This window comes from Pistacia vera, unplaced genomic scaffold (assembly GCF_008641045.1).
Source record: "Pistacia vera cultivar Batoury unplaced genomic scaffold, PisVer_v2 Contig180, whole genome shotgun sequence".
Lineage (NCBI taxonomy): Eukaryota > Viridiplantae > Streptophyta > Magnoliopsida > Sapindales > Anacardiaceae > Pistacia > Pistacia vera.
The window spans coordinates 963,265-974,811 of NW_022195899.1; the positions used below are offsets into that span (position 1 = coordinate 963,265).

Sequence of the window (11,547 nt, forward strand, 5' to 3'; positions counted from 1 at the left end):
TTACACATATGTTTGAGACAGTTATGAGGCAATTGCCTACTCCAACGCCAAACTCAACCCATCAAACAAATACAAATCCATATCCGTCGAAGCAGATTTTGACTCGAGCACAAGACCTAATTCATAGTGTTCACTGTCCTATACATATACACATACGAATTAACTTATTCAAACGTGCAAAGTCATGCGCGGGAGTAACCGTTTGAAACAGTTAGGAGGCAATTGCCTACTCCAACGCCAAACTCAACCCATCAATGAGTTAAAATCATCAACAAATCCAAACCCACACCAAACTCAAGCCACCAATGAGCTAAAATCATCAACAAATACAAATCCATATCCGTCGAAGAAGATTTTGACTCAAAAGCACAAGACCAACGACAAACCAAAACCCGTTGGAGACACAGATATTAAGCAATGGAACATGGTCATAACTAGTCACATGCGTGCCGGCCGATGCGACTCGGCTCTTAGAGTGTTTATCACCATGCCGCGTCGAAGTTCGGTTTCATATAATGCTATGATATGTGGGTATTTGTCAAATGATAGATTTGATCTTGCAAGAGAGTTGTTTGAGAAAATGCCTGAAAGAGACTTGGTTTCTTGGAATGTGATGATCAGTGGGTGTGTGAGGTATAAGAACCTTTGTGCTGCACGGGATTTGTTTGAGAGAATGCCGAAAAGGGATGTTGTTTCTTGGAATTCTATGTTGTCGGGATATGCGCAGAATGGGTATGTTGATGAGGCGAGACGCATTTTTGATAGGATGCCGAAGAAGAATGAGATTTCATGGAATGCGTTGCTTGCTGCGTATGTACAGAATGGGAGAATTGAGGAGGCTTGCTCCTTGTTTGAGTCGAAGGTGGATTGGGAGGCAGTTTCTTGGAATTGTTTGATGGGAGGTTTTGTGAAGAAAAAGAAGTTGGTTGAGGCTTGGTGGCTTTTTGATAGGATGCCAGAGAGAGATAAGGTTTCATGGAATATTATGATTGCGGGTTATGCTCAGAATAATTATCTGGAAGAGGCACAAAGATTGTTTGAGGAGGCTTCAGTGAAGGATGTGTTTACTTGGACGACAATGGTGTCAGGGTATGTGCAAAATGGGATGGTTGATGAAGCAAAGAGAGTTTTTGATGCTATGCCTGAAACTAATGTGATTACATGGAATGCAATGATTGGGGGATATGTGCAAAGTAAGAGAATGGTCATGGCGAGGGAAATGTTTGAGGCCATGACTAACAAGAACGTTGCAACTTGGAATACAATGATCACTGGTTATGCTCAAAGTGGTGAGATAACTCATGCTAGGAATTTGTTTGATAGAATGACTCGGCGTGATTCTATCTCATGGGCTGCTATGATTGCTGGTTATGCTCAGAGTGGCTACAGTGAAGAGGCTTTGCGCCTTTTTGTAGCGATGAAAAGGGATGGTGAAAGATTGAACAGGTCCCCATTTACAAGTGCTTTGAGCACATGTTCGAATATTGCTGCTCTGGAATTGGGAAAGCAGTTACATGGTCAGCTAGTTAAGGTTGGATTTGAGGCTGGTTGCTTTGTGGGGAATGCACTCCTTGTAATGTATTGCAAGTGTGGAAGTGTAGAAGAAGCATATCATGCATTTGAAGAAATATCAGATAAGGATGTTGTCTCATGGAACACAATGATTGCTGGTTATGCTAGACATGGATTTGGAAAAGATGCTCTACTCCTATTTGAGTCAATGAAGACAAGGGGTATCAAACCAGATGACATCACTATGGTAAATTTTGATGTCTTATGCCTCTTAATAATATTGAGGCCTTCTGTTATGAACTTTGGACCCTTTTTTTTCTAATTAATAACATCAGACCTCATGTGAATGGCTAATAAATAGTATATTAATTGCTTTATTGTACCTGTGACTTAATGAAGAGGTTTTTTACTGTCTTCAAATGATATTATTGTTTTTACATATGGATCTTTTTCATATCAAATGGTTCTTAGATTTAGTTTTTTCATTTGTTTTGCAGGTTGGTGTACTTTCTGCCTGCAGTCACACTGGCTTGGTAGAGAGGGGCACAAAATATTTTTACTCCATGAATCAAGATTATGGAATAATAGCAAATTCCAAACACTATACTTGTATGGTTGATCTTCTTGGTCGAGCTGGGCGCCTAGATGAGGCACAAAGCTTAATGAGAAACATGCCTTTTGAACCTGATGCAGCAACATGGGGTGCTTTACTTGGTGCATGCAGAATTCATGGCAACACTGAGTTAGGTGAAAAAGCTGCACAGGTGATTTTTGAAATGGAGCCTGAAAACTCAGGGATGTATGTTCTTCTGTCAAACCTATATGCAGCTTCAGGTAGATGGGGTGATGTTAGTAAGATGAGATTGAAAATGAGAGACAAAGGTGTTAAGAAAGTAACTGGCTTTAGCTGGCTTGAAGTGCAAAATAAGATTCATACATTTTCGGTTGGTGATACTTTGCACCCTGATAGGGATAGAATATACGCTTACTTGGAAGAGTTGGAATTCAAAATGAAGCTTGACGGGTATGTCTACTCTACAAAATTGGTATTGCATGATGTTGGTGAGGAAGAAAAGGAGCATATGCTCAGGTATCATAGTGAAAAGTTAGCTGTAGCATATGGGGTTCTGTCTATACCGCCTGGGAGACCAATACGTGTGATAAAAAACTTGCGTGTATGTGAAGACTGTCACAATGCCATAAAGCACATATCCAAGATTGTGGGAAGGTTAATAATCTTAAGGGATAATAATCGCTTTCACCACTTCAGTGGTGGTTCATGTTCTTGTGGGGATTACTGGTGAGAGTGGAGAGATTACTTTTAGCGGAAAATTCTAAATTGCTGTCATGAAGAATACTCTGGATCTATTAAATCCTTGCAGATGAACGAAATCTACATTCTGACGGGTTGGAATTTTTATTGGCTTGTACAAGGAAATAAAAGAAGTGGACATTTCAGGTTCTGCTGCTCATAAAAGGAAATGATAAAGTTATTCCATTATCTAGGAACATGTTTTCTCTCTGATTGATGAAGATGTATTCTTCACTTAATGAAAAAGACAAACAACTGAAGTACGTTGTTCAAATTAGTTACCCACTCAGAGAAAGAGACAGAGAGCAATATTATTGTCTCAAATAGAATGTTCTTGGTGGAGATTAACTGTGAGCAGTAGATACATCAAAATAATTGCAAATTTAGGCAGCTGAGATGTAATACAGTGGCGGTTTAATGCTCTTCTACTGTTTCATTTTCAGATCAACAAGTGTAAATCTCATCCTCAATAACAGATATTTCTCTGCTTTTTGCCCATCAGTTCAGTTAAGAAAGGGCTGTGTCTTGAATGTACCACATTTGGACCCAAATATCATGAAGGAATTGTACAGAACAAGTTGTTTCCTTAAAACTCACACTTTCTTTGTTCAATTTCCCAGTTGAAATATTTATCTTTCACGAATAAATTGAAGTTCATTTTCATCAAAAGTTCACTTTACCAATGAATGAAGCAACTAAACTAAACTAGAATCTGAGCTATGTGCAACAAGTAATAAATGGTACGAAGCCAACACTTGTACATAGACCCAAAAATATAGTATGAATTAAATTTATGTAGTAAGAAACGATTTTTTTTTTTTTTTTTTTTTAAACAAAAGATTACTTTTAAAACATTCAGGAAGCTTCAGACTCCCTTTTTACTATCAGATTATTTATATAACTTTAAGGGGGTTAAGAGAATATTGGATTACTAGAAAGTTAAATTACCTTAAAGATTACTGGAAATCTTTAGGAAAATGTGTTTGGTTAATTAGTGGGTATGTTATATTAATATGTTTGGTTGAGAGAAATGAATTGGTGGGTATATTATTTAAATTACTGAATTTTTCTCTAATTAAATATTATTAGTATATTATTTTTTAATATTGATTATTATTTGGATTATATAACACCCCTACATTTGAAAACTTAGCAAAAACAACCCCATAATAAAAGTTTAGAAAATCAACAAAGCACCCCCATCAACCTAGCCACTACCGGCCGCTGACAACCACCGCCGGCAACCTAACGGCGCACGGAAGGCAGGAAATGGCCTTCGTGCGCCATATGGCCATTTCCGGCCATGGATTTGGCCGAAAATGGCCAGACGTGACCGATTTGGCCGTCAACGGCCAGATCGATGGCCGTTGATGGCCAGATTGACGGATATGGCCATTTCCGGCAAGATATCTAGTTGGAAATGGCCGTATCGGCACACGGAGACTATTTTCGGCCTTCCGTGAGCCGTTCTGACGGCGACAGGTGGGTGGAGGTGGTGACTTGGGTGGGCTGTAATTTGTTTTGAATTTAAGGGTAATTTTGTCCAAAAAATTAATTAATTGGGATGAAATAATAAAAGTCATATTCATGTAAATAAATTTAAAAATAAAGGCATTATTGTCCAAAATTTTTATTAATAAGGGATAGAATTATAACAAAAAAAGATAACTTTGGTAATCTTAGAATACCTAAGAAAATTGAGGTAATCAAATTACCTTCAATATTATTAATAGTAATTAGTATTTGAAGATTACTGTCATCTTATATTACTTGACAACCAAACATGGTAATCAAGTAATATAAGATGACTTAATTTCAGTAATCCCACATAACCCCCATCCAAACACCCCCTAAGAAATGGATAGCAAATGTAATCTCGAGTACAGAAACTCCAGGCATGTAACAAGAATTGCTACTATATCAGGACTTAGGATTTGCAAGCATCATAATTCTTCAAGTATTATGCAGTTTGTATGTACAAAAATCACGATGTGCATGGTATTATACTTAGATTGACGCCTGATTATCAACAAAAAATATAACATAACTTACAATTTAATCTAAGTATGCAACATTTATCAGATGGGCACGGCTGTTTTCATATCTTTGTGCATTGTTCTAACCAGAGTTGTAACCTGCTCAATTTGATCTTCACTTGAACAAGCTGAGAGAAGTACTTTGGCAGTTCCACCATCTGGGTAACAGCCAGCATCAATCATTTCTTCAAAAATTTCTAAGCATCTTGTGTACAATTTCTTTCTTGAATAGGCGCCAAGCCTTGAAGTCCAAGTCACCACATCAGGTGTTAAACTTTTGGCAGGAAGAGACNGATACATCAAAATAATTGCAAATTTAGGCAGCTGAGATGTAATACAGTGGCGGTATAATGCTCTTCTACTGTTTCATTTTCAGATCAACAAGTGTAAATCTCATCCTCAAAAACAGATATTTCTCTGCTTTTTGCCCATCAGTTCAGTTAAGAAAGGGCTGTGTCTTGAATGTACCACATTTGGACCCAAATATCATGAAGGAATTGTACAGAACAAGTTGTTTCCTTAAAACTCACACTTTCTTTGTTCAATTTCCCAGTTGAAATATTTATCTTTCACGAATAAATTGAAGTTCATTTTCATCAAAAGTTCACTTTACCAATGAATGAAGCAACTAAACTAAACTAGAATCTGAGCTATGTGCACCAAGTAATAAATTGTACGAAGCCAAAACTTGTATATAGACCCAAAAATATAGCATGAATTAAATTTATGCAGTAAGAAACGATTTTTTTTTTTTTAAAAAACAAAAGATTACTTTTAAAACATTTAGGAAGATTCAGACTGCCTTTTTACTATCAGATTATTTATATAACTTTAAGGGGGTTCAGAAAATGTTAGATTACTGGAAAGTTAAATTACCTTAAAGATTATTGGGAATCTTTGGGAAAATGTGTTTGGTTAATTTGTGGGTATATATTAATATGTTTGGTTGGGAGGAATGAATTGGTGGGTATGTTATTTAAATTACTGAATTTTTCTCTAATTAAATATTATTATTATATTATTTTTTAATAGTGATTATTATTTGGATTATATAACCCCCTTACATTTGAAAACTTAGCAAAAACAACCCCATAATAAAAGTTTAGAAAATCAACAAAGCACCCCCACCAACCCAGCCACTACCGGTCGCCGACAACCACCGCAGGCCACCGGCAACCTAACGGTGCACGGAAGGCAGGAAATGACCTTCGTGCACCATATGGCCATTTCAGACCATGGATTTGGCCGGAAATGGCCAGACGTGACAGATTTGGCCGTCAATGACTATATTGATGGCCAGATCGATGGATATGGCCATTTCCGGCAAGATATCTAGTTGGAAATGTTCGTATCGGCGCATGGCGACCATTTTCGACCTTCCTTGAGCCGTTCTGGCAGCGACAGGTGGGTGGGGGTGGTGGCTTGGATGGGCTGCAGTTTGTTTTGAATTCAAGGGTAATTTTGTCCAAAAAATTAATTAATTGGGGTGAAATAGTAAAAGTCATATTTATGTAAATAAATTTAAAAATAAGGGCATTATTGTCCAAAATTTTTATTAATAAGGGATAGAATTGTAACAAAAAAAGATAACCTTGGTAATCTTAGAATACCTAAGAAAATTGAGGTAATCAGATTACCTTCAATATTACTAATAGTAATTGGTATTTGAAGATTACCGTCGTCTTATATTACTTGACAACCAAACATGATAATCAAGTAATATAAGATGACTTAACCTCAGTAATCCCACATAACCCCCATCCAAACGCCCCTAAGAAATGGATTGCAAATGTAATCTCGAGTGCAGAAACTCCAGGCATGTAACAAGAATTGCTACTATATCAGGACTTAGGATTTGCAAGCATCATAATTCTTGCAGTATTATGCAGTTTGTATGTACAAAAATCACGATATGCATGGTATTATACTTAGATTGACGCCTGATTATCAACAAAAAATATAACATAACTTACAATATAATCTAAGTATGCAACATTTATCAGATGGGCACGGCTGTTTTCATATCTTTGTGCATTGTTCTAACCAGAGTTGTAACCTGCTCAATTTGATCTTCACTTGAACAAGCTGAGAGAAGTACTTTGGCAGTTCCACCATCTGGGTAACAGCCAGCATCAATCATTTCTTCAAAAATTTCTAAGCATCTTGTGTACAATTTCTTTCTTGAATAGGCGCCAAGCCTTGAAGTCCAAGTCACCACATCAGGCGTTAAACGTTTGGCAGGAAGAGAATGGAACAGCCCTTCCATTCTCTCGATGAATCCTGCTCGTCCATATACATTGATCAAGATATTGTATGTGCTGATATCAGCTGCATATGGTCCTTTCTCCATTGCATTTAAGGCTTCCTCCATTTTTTCAAATTGGCCCAACCGGCCATACAGGTTCAGCATACTATTGATTACAAAAGTGTCTGGCTTGAGCCCTGCTTTGTGCATCTGGTTTAAGATGTCTTCACATTTGGCGACATTGCCTGTTTTTGAATACGCACATAACAGTAGCATGTGGGATTTCATTGTTGGGCTTATTCCTAGCCGCTTCATATCTTCAAATACAGCTTGTGCATCTAATCACAAAACAAGTAAATGGGGAGAGCTAACTCTCATTAAAAAATGAGATGTAGGATATGTTAATGGAAAAGGAAATTTATTAGAAATATTGTTTTTTCCAAGCATGAAGATACCGTCAGAGTTTTCTAGTAAAGCAGAAAAAGGTTTTTTCTCTTGTTAATATTTCCTTTTAATTAAGTTTAGGAACCACAAATTGTCAACTGAGCACGGAAAATTTTATATATGAAGAGCAGTGCTTGACAGGAAATTCAAATATATGGTAATCACTTTTCAGTTAAAGAGTATTTACCCTCATGAAGACCAGCTCTACCATATGCATCTACCATGATATTATATGAAGCTCTATCAGGTTCACAACCCATGTGCTGCATAAGTGAAAATATTTCTGCAGCGCCATTAGGATAACCTGCACGACTGTTCAGATAAGGGAGTCAAAAAAGTTTGTATGCTCACATACATATGCTTGAGGAATTATTCGAGAGATAGCCATAAAAAGTTTGTGGACACATTAGTTTTTGCCAGAAAGCCGGAGGTATATGCTATCATCAACTGAAAATAGATTTCACCAGATAAGATGATCCACAATGTAACTGTACAAGATATTGACCTGTAAGCTTCCATAAGCGCATTATAAACATAAACATCTGGCTCAAGCCCAGCTTCTTGAAGCTGTTCAAAGATTTCTTCTGCCTTCTGGCATAGTCCCTCCCTAGCAAATGCATTCACTAAAGCAGTATATGTGCAGATATTCGGCTTACACTTCTGACTTCTCATTTCAGTAAACAACTTGAAGGCCATATAGGATTTGCTTGCCTGCACAGCAGAATGTGTACATACAAAGATCAAATCATTTGGGAGAAAATCAATTATAATGTAAAAAATTAGAGGCAGTTACAAGAATTTTGGTTTAGTTGATTTACTGTGTACACATACATATGCAAACGTTCTCACCATATTTTCATTCGATTCCTTACGGCCGATAATCAATTCTATTTTATTTTTCCTTTTTTCATTCTCTTTTTTACCTTTTGCTAAGACATAATGGATACGGGGTAAAGTTTTTATTTATAATAAACATGAAGTTATGTAAGATCAAGACTGAAAATGATATATATCCCAGGAGACTGCATTTTACCCTTTATTGCTTTAATATTTTTCTTAATATAAACAGAATAGTTGTTTCAACTATGCCACTTGAAGTTTCACATTTTTTTCATTCATTCCTTTTGTCTACCTTCCCGTATAAGTTGATCATCATTGTATAAGTTTCAGTAGATGGCTGGCAGTAATCTCGCTTCATTCTCTGAAAGATCTCTATAGCCTTCTCTGGGTTTCTTCCCTTCATTAGTCCATCTATAAAAGCATTATACACAATCGCACCTGTATAAAACTAGTAAGATTAATTTATGAACTCGCATTATAAATAAAGCTCATATCAAAGCATATGAAATGTGAAACATGAAGTAAAAATTCGAAATCTAACGTAGCAAATCGAGTAACACAGTGCTTAATGATCAGAAATTGATAAGATATTCTTAAAAAGGTTATTGAGATTCCAAAAATATACTCACCCCTTGCAAAACTAATTCATAATACTGAAACATTTTAAGGTTAAAAACTTGAACAAGAAAAGTCTAAATCATTCATTTAATTATTGAGTTTCCTCTAAACAATAATGTTCCATTGAAAAGAAATTGAAGAAACAAAGAATTAAAGAAGGAATGTTGATAAATTAAAATAGAAACATACTTGGGGGAAGGCCATACTTCCGCAGCTCAGAAAAGACTGCTTCAGCTTTCTCTAGCAGCCCAGATTTGCAGTAGGCCTTTATAAGAAGGGCATAAGTATCTTCAGTAGGGATACATCGGGCTTCAAGAAGTTCTAAATATAAGGATTCTGCCTTCTTGTGGAGAGATTTTTGCCCATAAGCATCTATAAGCAAATTGAAACACATGACATCCGGCTGGAAGGAGCTCCTGTGCAATATCCATTCACATATCTGGAGATGCTTATAGTGTTACACTTATTGAAACTCATACGCCAAAAATTAATATACACAACAAAACCTCAATGCTTTGAAACTGTATGGGTAAAGGTTAAACACATAATGTTCTTGCTTTTGTCAAAGTTTTGAAATTTGGAAAAAATCACAAGATTCTTGTCAATTTGATAAACTAAAATAAGAGGCAGAGCAGCATAAGTTTCTTACGAAGATGATTGGATCCCATCGTTTATTCAAGCGAAGTTGAACAGCTACATTAATAAGATCATCCCAAGTGGCATGAGTTGGAGGAAGAGTATCAAAAGAGTCACATATATTGTTAAAATTCACTTCCTTTTGTACAAATTGTAGGATTTGCTGAGCAATGGGACTCAACACAGGGAAAATTCCATCAACGAAACCAGATCCATATTTCCAGCCTTTTCCCCTCAACGAACCACCTAAAACGAAAACAATGCCATAAACACATATACAGAGAAAGCCATACATGAAAAGGGCACATAATCAACAATTACAAGAATGCAAACATTAAGGAGTATAAAGCTTTCTTTACATCGTTTTCTAGATAGCTTTTTGTGATTAAAGCTTCTCAATTTTCCATTTTTGTCAATGAAAAAGCCATCTGGGTTGTACTTCTGAATAGAAACACCACTAGAGCTGCTGTTTGCTCTGCATCTGAAATCACTCTTGCAGCTCCTCGGTTCTATCAATATACGATTCAGTGAGTTTCCAACAATCGACCTGAAAAAGCTCAATCACAAATTTACAATTAATATAAAGTTGCATCAGCATTGCTTAGTTCCCTAATGTGTCATAATCGTAGTTGTCACCATATGAAGTGAGGCTGGCTCTAATACAAGAAGCTATCACATGGAATCGAAAATCCAAAAACAGAACAAGCTATGAAGCAATGCCGAAAAGTAACCAGAAAATAAAGCATGAAACTGAGAAGAAGTTAAACATTAAGCTTCTGCAGTGAAAAGAATTCCAAAATCTTAAAATGCTGTGAAATGTTTAAGAAAATAAAACCTTTTCTTTAGTAACCTCTGGAGCATTGATGTTCAAGTGATAAAGAACAAACAAAAAGCCATTCCTACACTTGATGACAAGGGCTTAATTTATAATGTCATTGAAACCAAATCCCATTTCCTAGAACAAAGTAAAAACGCCATAAACACAAAGAACATGTAAACTTTTAAAAGAGATAACAGAAACAATAATGAACCAAAAGAGAAGTAGAAAACGAAGATAAAGCAAGAAGAAGAAGATGAAGTAAGAGAAAGGATTAGAGATTTACATGAAGGAATAGAAGTTAGTGGGAAATGTTTAATGTCCAAGAAAAGAAGGTTCAGTTGAAAAATGAAGATAACGAACTCAAAAATATCTAACACTGACAGTTAGAAACTTTGCTTGGATGGGTAGTACTTTGGTACCGATTCCTTGCTAACCGTTGGATCAATGGGATTTTTTTTCTCCAAATGGGATGATTTTTTTTCCTTTAAACAGATTAGTATTTTCCAAATAAATATTTTTTTATGTGATTACAAATTTAATTCTTTTTGTAATTTTATGATTAAATCTTTCCTTTAAACAACAGATTAGTAATTTTTAGCGACAAAATTATGCATAAACTTATAAAATAAAACACTGGTTAACATTATTAATGAAATATTCTTATAGATAACCGTCCTTACTAAACTCAAGTTTATGACTAGACTTGTGTCTCCGATCCTTTCAATTAGATTTAATTGAATTATAAATGAGTTGTGCTAGCTTATTCTTATANAGGTTCAGTTGAAAAATGAAGATAACGAACTCAAAAATATCTAACACTGACAGTTAGAAACTTTGCTTGGATGGGTAGTACTTTGGTACCGATTCCTTGCTAACCGTTGGATCAATGGGATTTTTTTTCTCCAAATGGGATGATTTTTTTTCCTTTAAACAGATTAGTATTTTCCAAATAAATATTTTTTTATGTGATTACAAATTTAATTCTTTTTGTAATTTTATGATTAAATCTTTCCTTTAAACAACAGATTGGTAATTTTTAGCGAGAAAATTATGCATAAACTTATAAAATAAAACACTGGTTAAC

The 11,547-nt window shown here is 35.7% G+C and overlaps 2 protein-coding genes across 5 annotated transcripts; one reads left to right on the top strand and one right to left on the bottom strand.

Moving 5' to 3' along the window:
- Positions 1-53: 53 nt before the first annotated feature.
- Positions 54-3,438, top strand: LOC116126583 (pentatricopeptide repeat-containing protein At4g02750). The gene is made up of 2 exons (XM_031412258.1): positions 54-1,759; positions 2,010-3,438. Exons 1-2 carry the CDS (start codon positions 185-187, stop codon positions 2,814-2,816), a joined length of 2,382 nt encoding a protein of 793 aa, XP_031268118.1. The 5' UTR covers positions 54-184; the 3' UTR covers positions 2,817-3,438.
- Positions 3,439-4,794: 1,356 nt separating this feature from the next.
- LOC116126571 (pentatricopeptide repeat-containing protein At2g35130) lies at positions 4,795-10,820 on the bottom strand. 4 transcript variants are annotated; one of them, XM_031412248.1, is made up of 9 exons: positions 10,479-10,718; positions 10,003-10,190; positions 9,657-9,889; positions 9,197-9,446; positions 8,682-8,827; positions 8,055-8,260; positions 7,737-7,861; positions 7,076-7,443; positions 4,795-5,118 (listed from the first exon to the last, which is right to left on the bottom strand). In XM_031412248.1, exons 1-9 carry the CDS (start codon positions 10,502-10,504, stop codon positions 4,903-4,905), a joined length of 1,758 nt encoding a protein of 585 aa, XP_031268108.1. In that variant the 5' UTR covers positions 10,505-10,718; the 3' UTR covers positions 4,795-4,902. The 4 variants fall into 4 exon arrangements, with proteins under 4 accessions (XP_031268108.1, XP_031268106.1, XP_031268105.1 ...); XM_031412246.1 differs by having other exon boundaries at positions 4,795-5,152; positions 7,110-7,443; positions 10,479-10,717; XM_031412245.1 differs by lacking the exon at positions 4,795-5,118 and adding an exon at positions 10,747-10,814 and having other exon boundaries at positions 6,680-7,443; positions 10,479-10,598.
- Positions 10,821-11,547: the final 727 nt, after the last annotated feature.